Here is a 14,557-nt window from a genome sequence, read left to right as displayed (position 1 = left end):
TCAATTTGACGTTAAATTACCAAATGAGCAAATCCATTTCGTTGGAGCGGTTGGAGGTTACAATCGAGCCGACTATTAAATTATACAATACACATAACTTTCACTTTTTGCTACGCTGTGATCTTGTGAAGTTGGAGCCAGTTCTCCGAGGATCTCGCGTTTACGTAGTTTTATATCGTCACCTCGCGAACCGATGACGTGGTGACTTATACCATAAATAAACTCTGCTAAGAAATAATGGTGTATAATTAAAAAGTTCTAAGTGTTCTACACAACATTTTTACGATGGGGATGGAAAGAAATATATCGGTAATTATTTTATTAGTATATTTTATTTCTGACTAGTGAGCAATATTAAATTAAATATTTTTTTTCAGTTAAATATTTATCAGTTGTAATCGACCACTTGTTAAATTTACATTTAAATTAAATGTTATAATTATATAAATCCTAAGCGAATCTTATTTTTTCCAGTTAATGATTCATACAATTAATAATTCATATAACTTGCATTGCTGTAGTAGAATGTTTTTCGTTTATCATCTATTTATACATAATATTGTTATCTGATTAGTATATATAGAACTGATCTAACTTTGGCCTTATCTATGCCATACTTCAGCGACTTCCGTGTTGATTCCCAATTAGATCAAGATTAGATTAAAATAATAAAATATGTATTAGTTTTAAAGTTATAATAAACCTATACTTAACATGCAGATACATAAAAAATGGTAAAAGAAACCTGTTCCTAATCTTTTAAATAAAGCATATTAGAGTACTTTAAAAACTATAAATTATTTGAAAGTTTTTCAAGTCTTCAGATATTTTTTTATTTAAGTTCAGAATTTTTTTTTACCAGATAACCTTTTTTTTTTTCAGGGGGCCAAATCAGAGTACCTCTACCCCCCCGAGCTTCTGCAGAGGTTGGACTTCAGTAAAAGCCCTGCCACATTCAAGCCAAAAATAAGCGCAGCCAACCCGGGCGAGGATTGGATGGTTGTGAGGCCGCTGCAGCGAGCGGATTACGACAAGGGGTTCCTCCAGTTGTTGAGCCAACTTACAAGTGTGGGGAATGTCACACAAAAGCAGTTTGATGGTGAGTGTACACCTTAACAGTTTATAAGACATTATTTTGTACAACCAGGGGCGGCTCACTCCGCGATCCTTTCGCCGCGCTACAAGTACATGCCGGCGGCCGCGAGTTCGCAGCCCAATGCAGTGGCGACGACCTTTGCGCGACGCAATAGAATTCAATGTCGTCTGCACGCGTGCGGTCCGTTTGTTAATGTAGGTAAGAATTTAGAACGGCGGCGTTTTGTGAACATCAAAGGAGTGAGCCTTCTGTACTTGTACTATTATATATTCTGTGGTACAACATTGATCCTATCAATTTTATACAAAGTACGAAATCATATAGAAAACAAATATATCCTATCTGCCTTAACATGATTAAAAGGGCTGTTTTATTTAAAAAACAAGATGTATCAAGAAGAATGTTGCTACTAGAGATGGGCCGAAAATGGACTTTGCCGAATATGAATATTCGGCCGAACATTCGGGTCAGCTCTTACCGAACCGAACATTCGGCCGAATATTCGGTTACGCCATATTTTTAAAGCGGATGTTCATTAAAATAAAACTATTATATGATTGATAATGGTTACATATGTTACGACAACTATGTTCTTTATGATTTAGTGGATAACTAAAACTTAGTTAAAACAACTCTGAACTCTTCTCAACCCTTAAACTACGGATTTTTTTACGTATTTTGACGTATTAATTATCTCTTTTTAATAGTTCCTTAGAAAGCTACTAAAATAGGAGCTTATTATCCAATGGAATACGTAACATCTTCATTAGTTATTTACTTCGTTTATTCGGTAAATATTCGGCAATGCAACCGAATTATTCGGCCGAATACGAACAATGAAAAACTTGCCGAATATGCCGAATACCGAATATTTACCGAATATTCGGCCCATCTCTAGTTGCTACCTATGTATGTATGTATAAGCTTTATTGTACATAAAGGAAACAAAAGAGGCACAGTTCCAGAGTCAGTAATATACAATGTAGGCGGACTTATCCCTTAATGGGATCTCTTCCAGTCAACCTGCCTACCTACCTACCTACCTACCTATGTGGACCCCTATGTGGTCCTGGAAACGGAAAATTTGTGCGTCTTGGATTCCTTTGCAGAACTTTCAAAATTGTAACTGCTAATTTGCTATTTGAAAATTTCTCTTAGTAAAAGGATGTGCCGATTTCTCATTTGTTTACCAACTATTTAGAAAGGATGTGGAATTTTTAACATGACACATACAACATGTAAGTTATATCACTTCATTCCCAGAAATCTATGAAGTTGTTTTAAAAGCCATATTATCAACCTTTGTTTGCGCTCGCTACGCTCACGTGTTTTAGTTTTATTTCCGAGTATATTATGATCTGTATTAACCATTACTCCCATTGATTGCTATATTTTTTTGCTTCATAAGATACTACGTACCATCGGCGACACTGTTAGTTACACTGTTAATCCTTATTACAAGGGCATAAAGTCCAATGGTTAGTTAAGGGTGTTGCTGTTTGTACTATTCCAGAATAACTCGGAATGCATATTTTACGTACTATTTTCTACTATATTATCAGCTTCAACTGATAAAAACATGTACCTACAATACGCGAGTACTGGAATTCATCGCATAGTATTTATAAATGCCACAACCGGGTGACCTTCATAACCGGCACAGACAAATATGACTTTAACCTTTCTTGAACCTTGATTTTCTTCCTGATCGCGATTTTCGCAATACTCCATAAATATCAATCACATTAGGAATGATAATTAGATACTGGTTGATCTGGTTTCTTTGTTTGGTTGCGTAAAAAACGTGGCTGTTTAATGATAATGATAAGTTGATATCACAATATGTTTGAAAGGCATTGTGTGTTGATGATAACATCTTACCCTTAAGTAAATTATCATTTATGTAATTAATTAATTAACACTTTCGAAACCGGGCTCTACGCGGCGCTACGACATTTTCGCTACATACGGGGAAACCTATGTAATCGGCTACGCTTCTACGAGCGGTGTGCCCGACAGTCGGGTTCTTGGTAGCGAAAGTGTTAATTAACTTAAGTAATTATCCTCATGAGATGTGCATTGCAACAGACACTTAATTTCAATGTATATGTATAATTAGCGCCTTTCGTCTAGCATATAATTACAATTTCTTTTGTTTATTTGCTGTAAAAAAAAAACATCCTAATACTTATATTACAAGGTTGAAATAAAAAAATAAGTCCTAATTTACCTCAGAGGTGCAATGGCCGTACTTCATAAGCTTCCGTCTAATCTAACCTCGGACTAGTTGGACTACTCGGCCACTGTCCAAGATGAAGATCGCGTATGCTACGATAGCGAAACGTTTTGTGTGTCTTATCACTCTTCCACATTAGTGCGACAGTGACGGTTTCGTTTCGTCCGCAACGTTGGCTACCCACCCGGTTCAGCCCGACTATATGTACTCGTAGTTAATTTTCTTCAGACTGCCGCCAGTATTCAGGGCGCTAAAGCACAAAGCACCACTTCCATTACTCGATTTTCCTCTCGGAATAATATAACATGTCATATCTATCTCAATTTCCGTTTCTACGTCATGGGTGTTTACGGGAATTCGACATATACTCGAATGGGTTTTCTTTCCGAATGGTTTTTGGCCAGAAAAAGCGAATGATCGTCCTTTAGGATTTGTTGACGAGTACTTAAAGTTAATTCGTATCAATTGGCTACTCTCCAAAAAGCGAGATAGATTTCACAATGGTTTCGAAGAGGGACGGCTTAGCACACCGCGACTACATTCTACAACTCTTTATGGTCGGTGGGCAACTGCAACTGCATGGGCACAAAGATTAGATAACTACCTATTCTCGACTTTCCTGAGATACATTTCGTCATTCGATTAAAGTATTAATTACCCTTGAATAACTTGTTGACTGTGAGGTACAAAATTGGTTTAGGCGTTATAGTTTTGCTGATTGCACCTGTACAAATGTTATTGTTAAGGTATAATGTTGTTTTGTTATACGACAATTTTAAAGTAAAGAAAGAAAAAAATTATAAGTAATTATTTTATCAAGAGAGGTTTAATAGGTCACGGTACGCTACGGAATTACTTCTATTATTTTATGCTCTTTACGTACAACTAATTTAACTATTTATTTACCAACTCTTAATTGGATTGTCGCATTAAAACGAAAGAATGAACCACTAAACCTATATATTATCGTGTTAATGGATGAAGACAACACCTATATCCAACCCGCAAAACATCGTAATAAATCTGCTGTGTTCTGTGCTTATATAAGCCTGTGTTCTTACATTTATACCTTAACTCCTTGACATAAATAACACTTTTTCCAGACCGCTTCACGCAAATGAAACAATCAGGCGGTTACTACGTGACAGTGATAGAAGACACGCGTATCAAGAAGCTGATCGGCGCCGCCACGCTCACTGTCGAACAGAAGTTCATTCACAACTGCTCTTTGGTATGTTGAACAAACCCCATCCCCGAGGTGACATTCATATCTTCCTATTATAAAAAGATGTCAAAGATGGAGCCTTTAATGTATAAGGTATCGGTCCTACATCCGATATCGGATTAATATCGAGTGAAATTGCACTTGGGTCCTTAAATTGCTGGTTCCTTCATTTACACGTTTCGAAGGACGATGTTAATAGAGATGTCTGCTTGATAGTGAAAAATATCTTCATAAAATACGACCACACATAAAGCGTTTTGATAGCGGTGCGCCGGCGGAACGCGCTCGCAATCCGCGCGCATTCCGCTCGCAATCCGCGCTCGCTAGTTCCCGCCGGCGTCCGCTGGGCGCAACGCCAGCGTTCGTCCCGCGCACCGCTATCGTTGCGCTCCGCTGACGCTCCGCTACCGCTCCGCCTACGCTATCAAAACGCGCATGTGTGGCCGAGCTTTTAATCTTTCGTCATTTGACATGTGATTCTTATTCTTAAAAACCATAAATCGTGAGAGGGGTGATTAGCCTCTGTGGCGTTTTTATAAGTCTAATTCACCGGAAACCGCTACGGGCTTGGGTATTCCCGCATTCCCTTCCCTTACTAATATATGGAAGACATGGCGAGGTAGTTTTTTACTTATTTATAAACCTTGTAATGTTACTTTTTCAGCGTGGCCGACTAGAGGATGTGGTCGTTAATGACACATACAGAGGAAAGCAGTTGGGAAAATTGTAAGTATTAATAGGCTATTAGACTCATATCGAATTTGGCACAATAAATGATTGTCTTCTGTAGTATTTCACATAAAAAAAAAACAATATTTATAGATTTTGGCTCTTAAAAGTGTATGATGACTACGTATTTTCGATTAAAAATGTGTGTAATTTTTTATTTGGCCACCAAAAACGCTGTCAGCGATGAAGTGACGTCATCGAATTCAAATCTTACTGCATGTCAAAACAGTCACTAACATATTGAACTTTATGCCTTCATACTTAAAAAGTCAGAAAATGTTGGTTTCGAGTAGAATGACCTGATGCACAGATAATCTATAGATTAACATGACTGTGTTATTTTCGCTCGATTAAGTAAAAGTATACTTTAAAAATATTATAAAATATGGTAAATTTTATTTCGGCTAATTGGACAGTACTTAATCATATGGACAGACTTTAAAAAAGGGTCAAGTAGCCTAATGTACATTTTCATTGATAGCCAGCATTATTATATCTCTGTTTGATTAACTTAATATCGTGATCCAGATGCCGTGGATTCAATCTCACCCAAGACAGTAATTTTTCCATTTCTGGCTTGTTCAGTTACAAGAAAAAACATGTTAGACAATATAGGCACAATCTTATTTGTAGCGCCGTAAGAGAGTAGGTACTTATTTTTGTGGGCTATGGAAGGTAATATAATGTTATTGCAGGTGGCTGTTTGAAACTAGGATCCTTCGTAGACGTCTTAAAATGTAATAAAATTCACTGGTTGACTGTTAGATAACATTGATTTAATCTACAATAGTCAGTGGTTGCTCATTTCTTTTTATCTACTGAGTTCTTGTCATAGAAGGATAGACAGACGCACGACGACTTATATGTGTAACGTTTTCTCCATTTGAGGAATGGTACCCTAAAAATCAAAACTGTACATCACAGTCATCACACCTTCGTCACCTTCTCTTTTTCAGAATCGTAGTGACAGTCTCCCTCCTTGCGCAAGAGGTCGGCTGCTACAAAATGTCCTTGGACTGCAAAGACAAGCTCATCAAGTTCTACGAGACGCTTGGCTACAAGATGGAGCCGGGCAACTCTAACGCTATGAACATGAGGTCAGTTGAACCATTGAACCTGGGGAAAGTTGAACCGGGGAACTTTTTCTGTAGGAGTTTTGTTCATTTTATATCGGATTTGGGCTTTATGTAGTCAAATCCTGTATAAATATAGCTTATTGAGAAGATTGGCTAAAGTATAATCACGCACACCCTGTTTGTCAGTAGAATAAGGAGCTAATAGGCTAGTTTCCTATACATAAAATAAAATATTTTATGCAGTGCACGAAATAAATCACCACATAATTAGAAGAAATATATGGACAGTAGTTATGTTCAAACATCATTTATATTTAATAAGTCAAAAAGAAAGACATAAAGTAAACGAATTGACCGTGACGTCACTCCTCAGTATTTCATAGTAATTCCATATAAGCAAAGCGTTTTGACAGTTCTTAAAAAGAAGTTGATTTGACTAGTAGGAAACTAGCCTATTTCAAATTCTCTGTGTGGTAACTGAGGTAACTCTTCGCGTATAACAAAACGTTTGTTTATAATCAAACACAAGTTAGTCGCCACATGTTTCGTTAAAACAAAAATTTGCCTTATTTTCGACTGACAAAATGGGTAGGTATGCTAGAGTACAATTTGATGATAGATGTAGCTCGTTTCAATTATATTTTAAGAATCTCAGAACTAACAAAAATATCTGTAGTGGTCATTTTAAAGGCATATCTATAACGATGCCATATTTTTATAAGCAGCATCGTCCTAATAGGTAAAGGGTGAAACACAAAAGTAATTTTATTATTAGGTCATAGTAACTTGAATAAATATATGAGATAACTCTGGAACACAAAACAATACAAATTAAATCTCATGTGAACGTCACAAAAGGTATTTTATTTTACTGTATCGGTTAGCGACTTCACCAAGCGTACTTTTGTTAACTTTATCCCTAATATACAACCCTAATGTTCCAGATTCGACGATCCCTCCTGACAATTAGCCGCCGGGACGTCCGACCTGCGCTCTAAACTGTAAGTCCCGCGCTCCGAGCAGTCTTCGCAACCATTACCCCACGTCACCACGCCATAGCACCACGCGATCTCTACGTATGCATAGTACGCACGCGACTTGATAAGTTACCAGTGTCTCTAGAGTTGAATTGAGCGAACTATACTTGCCCTTAACCAAACTGACGACCGAGGCAATAAAACCCCTGGGCTCTCGTTATTAGTTTCCCATAGTCTTTCACGAAGCGAGCCGAGGCCTATATCAACATTCCTTTAGTTACTACCAAAGAGGATCGAGTATTATAGAGTTACTGCACAAGTAAAATGTGTAATCACAGAGCATAGATTGCCATCTCTCGACACAAACTTAAAACTTTTGAACCTCAGTTTTGACAATTTGGCCCATATTGTTAGCTTGATATGTCCCCAAAGGTGTAACGCCATCTAGGCCACCGTACCTTTTTCTCTATGGCTTTGAGGTATGTTTTTTTCTAAGACTTTATCCGTCTATACGGAGTTACATATGTTTTTGGTTACTACTTAGACACACTATACAGTATGTAAACTAACGAAAACCATTTACTGTAACCCGTAAATGTCCAGGTGATACTGAGAAACTTTTACTATGGGATCAACCCTGAAATCACGAAAATATCTTCTGACAGTTTCATAGGTAGTTTTATTTTATAGTAAGTATTTCCTATGGGAGAGTAAATTTTTATTTCGCGTTTTGGGTGTTGGTCCCATAGTAAAAGTTTCTCAGTATCACCTGGACATTTACGGGTTACAGTAAATGGTTTTCGTTAGTTTACATACTGTAGGTCTCGGCTCGCTCCGTGAAGGTCAATGGGAAACTGATAACGCGAGCTCAGGGGTTTTATTACCTCGGTCGTCAGTTTGGTTGCGGGCAAGTACAGTTTGTTGGTCGTAAAATATCCCTTTCTAACAAAGCAGTATAGTTACCGTAAACCCCGTCTTTTAGCCTAAGATACTTAACTTCACCTGGCTTTGTAAAAACTGAAATTACCCCGTAGTTTTAGTACCAGTTCCGCAAAAACAAAAAACTACTATACAACTAGGAAATCAAATAATTTTTATTGAATATTTTTTGAATTGCTCGCCCTTAGAGTTGGTCAAAAAAGCGCTAGCCTTATCAGAGATGACACACTAGAGGAATTTCGTCGGGTAACACAGCGGGCGGGTGGTCTAGTGGTAATGACGTTAGCCGCGTAAGCTGAAGACCCGAGTTCGATTCCCGGCTTGGCCACCAGTGGGTCTTGTCGTTTTTAGGGTTCCGTATTTCTTTCGTGTATAATATCTATTTTCAATTTATAAAAAACTACTAATTAAATTTGTGAAATAACACTATGAAAATTTATGTTATCGCGTGTAATGAATTTTCCATAGTTTAATTTTATGAGTAACTGTCGCGCTAACCGAAGATAATTAGATTTAGTTAAGGTACTTTCACGGGGTCTACGGTACCTATGGAAAGGTAGTAAGTAAATGATGTTTTACGAAGCAAATTCGCTCGGTTTGCTACTATAAAATAAATTCATTGATCGTATTTGTGTTCATATCTTTAGATTTTTTATAAGAAAACTGTGTTTGTCATAAACAGGAAGTTTGTTTTTCTAACCTGTCACGAATATCATGTATCAGATAACTTATTAAATGCACCCTTTTCACCCCATCATATTAAGCCGCCTGTGTATCAACAATGCCCAGATATTTTTAAAATTAATCTGTCAAAAGAGCCTTCATCGTTTTGTACAGCGATATTTGTTATTTTTACAACAATACTATATGCAAATCAAACTGACGACGTACTTAAATGGCTCACAAAAAGCATATTCGCCTCCGACAGAAAGATCGCCACTCTGTTCCATCCTCTGCCATTTCATGCCACTAGGTATGTACTAGCCGTACTACGGCGGGCAGATTACTATGTTTCACTATACTGCCACCATGAAAGTGTGTATATGATATATAACCCCAAATGTCTGGTTTCCATAAAGTATAGTTGTAAAAATCGCAAAAGGATCGCAGTACAAAACCACCAGATTGAAAAAGGCTCTTAAGGTTAAAATTTATGCTGTTCCATCAATATTTTCCGCTTGAGCTGTTGTGATTTCTGCTTGGTTGCCGTGTTTACAGTGCAGGGTCAATCGCTCTATCCATCAAAAGCGTATTTTCACTCTCTTAGTTCCTCAAGATTTTAACTTGAGAACTAAAATAAAGTGCCTAGGTAGGTATTTTTGGATGCGTGTGACAATGTGCGTTTGATGGGGTGTGCGATTGATTTTGGATGTCCTAGCATATAATTTTATTTTAGTAGAGTTAGCTTATAGTTTCGCTAGCGAGTTGCTTGCTTTTCATCGTATAGTTGCATTGTATTTGTTACTTATAAATAGTCTTGCTGGTAACTTGTAGTAACTAATATTACTTTTATAACATAATATACGTCCTTAATAGTCGTAGTTTACTATTTGATTTAGAAAGTTTAATGTATATTAGTACGTTGTATTACTAATTATTTTTCATAAGAACTAAGTGAAGTAACCAGCAAGTAATACTCGCATAATTATATTTTATTTATTTCATAGATTAGTATATATCTATTTTGAGATTATTATGTTATGTTGAAATATCTATGTGCAAATTCGTACTTAATTGATTATAATGTTTAATTTTGTTGCTAACATTTCATTTTTATTTTTGCTAATAAAAACGTCATGCTTGATTTATTTTGTTTCATTTCTTTCATTCGCGCGAAATATCTGTCCTTACTTCTGCCTTCTTCGAACAGCTTGGGCACAGTGAGATATGTGTCATATCTTTAAGACATGGAGATGATTTTGGGCACCGTATCCAAACTGTTTGAAACGACAAAAACCTGCCGAATTAGAAAGTAACCTGACGACGATAAGACGAACTAAAGTGACAGATGGTTGGACTGATTAAAACAAACTTACCGAAATCTGGGCCAGAACAACAAAGAACAGTCACTGAACTTACTGATGTTTCATCATCCTCCTTGCGTTATCCCGGCATTTGCCGCGGCTCATGGGAGCCTGGGGTCCGCTGTGACAACTAATCCCAAGATTTAGCGTAGGCACTAGTTTCACGAAAGCTACTGCAATCTGACCTTCCAATCCTTGCAGACTAGAAAATTGTGATATTACAGTGACGTGTTTGCAATCATCTACACGACACTTACCCAAAATAACCCATATCCCACAGTCGACTTCTGCAACACCTACGGAAGCAAAGGTGGTTGTAAAATTCGTAACCAGTCACCCCGCGGGCACATTTCGGACACTGGCGATCAAATATATGAAAGAGTCGCGTTCCTAGCACACAGTCTAAGCTCGTGTAGCTGAACTCGTACTATGCTTGTATGAGTGAAATATGACAGGTCGACTGTTCGCGTTTTTGACAGGCGGTAACTGTGAGGTTCGTGGTCCCGGCCGCCATCATGCTTTGTACTGCTGCTCCAGCTATCCTCCAGTGCATCGCGAAGGCCTCGTTCGCAAAAAAACTACTTATACTGTTTTATATATCTCTGTAATTTACTTGACATTGGCAAAGTGCCCTGGTAGCAGAAAGCCATTATTATACGAATAAAAAAAAAACTGTGAGGTAACCGAAAGGGGGTTGGCGGCACTTTCCGCGGGGAGCGGGAGTGGCCATACTATACGAATATGTTTTCTTTGTTAGAATGTACCACGGGCTAGACTAGAAAAGAAAGGCAAAAGTTGAAAATTTTTAAACTTTTATTTACAGAAGTGTAAATTTCAGTTGCAGACAGAATAATATTTACCACACGACTTCGATATCAGTTCAATATCCGAAAACTTAACATACGCACAATAACAGTTTCCCCAGTATATTTAGTTCAAATCCCTTTTTAGTTTATACAATCTGTTATATTTCTCATACACTCATATTGTTAATATATTCTGAAATCGTTAAAATCCTGTCACGGTTTTATAATCCACACTGAATTTACTTTAAGGACATTTATTTCTTGTAATGCATATTAAATAAATAAATATTTAAAGTTAGCTGCATAACTTACCCTTTATCACAACTTGCCTTGTCGCGCGACTTCAAGTATGGACTCGCGCGCGACAAGGCAAGTGCTAGAGGGGCAGATGTATTGACGAAGGTACGAAGTTATACAATTGCGATAAAATGCATAGTTGTATATTTTTATGACGTCGCTAATTTGGTTTATAACATGGTGCATCCTACCATCTCAAGAATGTCGATCTTATCACAATAGTCACATTATAAAAGATCGATTTAGTATACATTTGAGAGTTGAACACTTCCATATTATAGCAAGACTTGAGCGCGAGTCTTTCGGCTTGACCACTACATGATATATTAGATCTATCGTTTGAGCATCGCTCGGAAATGTACCAAATAAAGTTCGCTTGCCATTGAGGCGAAGATGTGATGTGAGAGAATAAAAAAATAGCACTTGTAATCCAAACAAACGCTTTTGTCTGATTCATGTCTCTCCACCTCATTCAAAAGCCAACTTTATAAAGCCGGACCAGATATATATGACTTCTGTTGACTAGAGGGCGCTGTTATTTTGATGTATGCGGTGACAGTTCAGTACAAAGAAAATATTTCTAACTAACTTTTGCCTGCAGCTACGCTCGCGTTAAATTCGAAAATTGCGTAATTCTCCATACAAACTTCCACCACCCATTTCAGGGAAGTGGGGGGTTAGAAAGAGACAAAAAGTAGCATATCACTCTCCATCCCTTCAAATATCTCCACTTAAAAAATCGCGTTAATTCGTCTCTCCGTTTTGCCGTGAAAGACGGACAAACAAACAGACACACACACTTTCCCATTTATGATATTAGTATGGATTAAAGTCCGCATCATGGCGCGTAGTTATATATTTCTGGTCAGGATTTACCAAGAAAAGTCTTGCCCAAAAACCACGCATAAACATAAAGAAACTATGTGTACAAATTCTGCCTCCCTAAGGCTCTTACAATAATCTATACAATCAACTCGGAGTCTAAAGCGTATCGGATAGGATAAAATATTACTAGAGCATTCAATGAGCAAATACCAAAAATGTGGTATATTACAGAAAGTATTCGCTAAATTCCTAGTAACATGATTGTAATGATAAAGTAAAATGCTAGTAAAGTTCATAGACCGACTCAGTCTGTTACGTCCAACGTCACTTACAGTTTGATAACTCGAATAATCAGATTCAAATGACAAAAGCTATACAATTTAGGTTTTCTTGAGACCGGGCAATGGCAAAATAAATAGACAATTAGAAAACCCTATTAAAAAGAGATGGAACGAACGAACGAAGAACGAGCATGGTCCCGTGATATTGAATCGCGTCGGTGCGACCTTTTTCGCACTTTCTCTAAGTGTGAACGCACCGAGGCGATATGCTATATCACACTAGTGTGATAGGGCCGCAGACCTAATTTACGATGTAACATTGTATGTATTTTACGGTCTGGCAAATAGAATAAATTTAAAAGTGGCAACATTGTAACATCCCGTTTGCTGACGTAAATTCATTTGAAAGTGCTGACACTACAGTGTTGCCTCATTTTAATTTGTACTCATTTATGCCAAGATTGCCAAGCTGTAGTCATTATGAATCCTATTATTCAAATTATCAATTGAAATAGATATTACTTTTCCTTGAATAGAAAACAACCTTCCGGTACTCCCACTATTTTAATTTTTGATGAATTTTCAAGTTATAAAATCCCAGGTAATTTTAAAGTCATGCGATCATGGTTAAGCGCCACATCTAAATTGATTGAAATGAGGTATTTAATTACTTGCACAAATTATCTATGTAACTTTTAAAGCTTCATACTCCATGTTCGCATCCTCAAAATTACCTAAAAAAAAAAAAAAAAACAGATATTCGACCAAATTTATAATAATGAAATACTTGATAGCTTTATAAGTACCGGCCCGGAATGTCGACAGTAACACACACACACACAAGCACTTACACCGAATTGACACCATATTTTCCGTGGCTTACCCTATTTGTTCTATAGAACTAAAGAAAACGAGTTCAAAATCTGACAATGTAGTTCTAATGAACAAATAGGGTGTACCCATTCTGTACCTTAGACACAGAGAAGTATACTTTTTCATTAACTACAAAGTTGGTAACCGTTCAGAGGAAAATTCAAGTAGGTACTACATTTAGAAATATTCTCTGTAGCTGTCCCTTTGGCAACACCCAATGCATAAAATCTCTTTTTGTGTAACTTCATAGTGTACAAAACTCACTGAGACTGGTAAACTTAATAACATGAAGGTAAAAATTGTGAACATAACTCTGTTTCCAAGGTACAAAATGCTCATTGCACGCGCCCGCTCTAACCGACTGTACAAAGCGAAGTTATACGCTAGAGTAAAATATGGCGACGGCTTCTGCCGTTCAGGGCCTGTGGAGTACTTTTCAAAACTCTGAACCTTGTGCAGTCAGCTGCAGAGAAAAGGGACCCCCTGCCATACAAATTTGTACGCAAGGGGGGTCTTATTTTCTCTGCAGCTGACTTTTCTTGCTCTAAATTTATTTTAGAATGTATATGAACTTCACTTATTCATAGCAATTTCATCAATCAAAAATTCAAAGGTTTAGTAAAATGTAAGCAGGTAACCGATTAATGACACTGGTTGACCGGTCAGTAATACATAAACAGTAAATCCTTTTTGTAAAGTTTATGATTACATTGATTACCATAACATATAACCAAAATATGATATACAAATAATTATTTAAATTGGAGTCAAAGAAAATAAAGATAATCAATTTTTAAAGTAGGTTATACATACATAATTATTCAGTTAATCACCCACAAGTACATTTTTTTATTTAAAATAGGTCTAATTTTGGGCTCAGAGAATTCTTCGCAAGTAACTCCACAGCCCTAAGAATCTCAAACTGTCAATAGAGACGTGACCGAAAATACGCTTATATTCTATCACCTATCTAGCAACAGTTCCAATTCTTCACAAATATCAATTACAATTTAATAAATTACCACATCGGGTCCAAAACCTGTAAGACGTAGGTTGCAAAGATCACCTAATCATACGAATTAGAAATGGTAACAGAGCATTCTAGAATACATATTGAAAACCTGGTTCTTACAAATTAGGGCTTTTTAGAGCTCCTTATACTTGAAATGGTCA

At 37.0% G+C, this 14,557-nt stretch overlaps 1 protein-coding gene across 3 annotated transcripts in view; it reads left to right on the top strand.

The window, feature by feature from the left end:
* The first annotated feature begins 57 nt into the window (after window positions 1-57).
* LOC125232925 (probable glucosamine 6-phosphate N-acetyltransferase) overlaps window positions 58-14,557 on the top strand; it is a 22,575-nt gene continuing 8,075 nt past the window's right edge. For 2 of the 3 annotated variants that reach the window (XM_048138764.1, XM_048138765.1), the window contains exons 1-6: window positions 58-309; window positions 883-1,099; window positions 4,436-4,563; window positions 5,222-5,283; window positions 6,243-6,383; window positions 7,307-7,363. In XM_048138764.1, the coding sequence (XP_047994721.1) occupies window positions 286-309; window positions 883-1,099; window positions 4,436-4,563; window positions 5,222-5,283; window positions 6,243-6,383; window positions 7,307-7,325 (591 nt within the window). In that variant the 5' untranslated portion in view covers window positions 58-285 and the 3' untranslated portion in view covers window positions 7,326-7,363. Of the gene's footprint in view, window positions 310-882; window positions 1,100-4,435; window positions 4,564-5,221; window positions 5,284-6,242; window positions 6,384-7,306; window positions 7,696-14,557 lie in introns of those variants that run through there. The other variant, XM_048138763.1, reaches the window with a different exon arrangement.

The sequence above is a fragment of the Leguminivora glycinivorella genome, chromosome 13 (assembly GCF_023078275.1).
Source record: "Leguminivora glycinivorella isolate SPB_JAAS2020 chromosome 13, LegGlyc_1.1, whole genome shotgun sequence".
Lineage (NCBI taxonomy): Eukaryota > Metazoa > Arthropoda > Insecta > Lepidoptera > Tortricidae > Leguminivora > Leguminivora glycinivorella.
The sequence above is the reverse complement of the archived record's forward strand: the minus strand, read 5'-3'. Positions and strand labels throughout refer to the sequence as shown.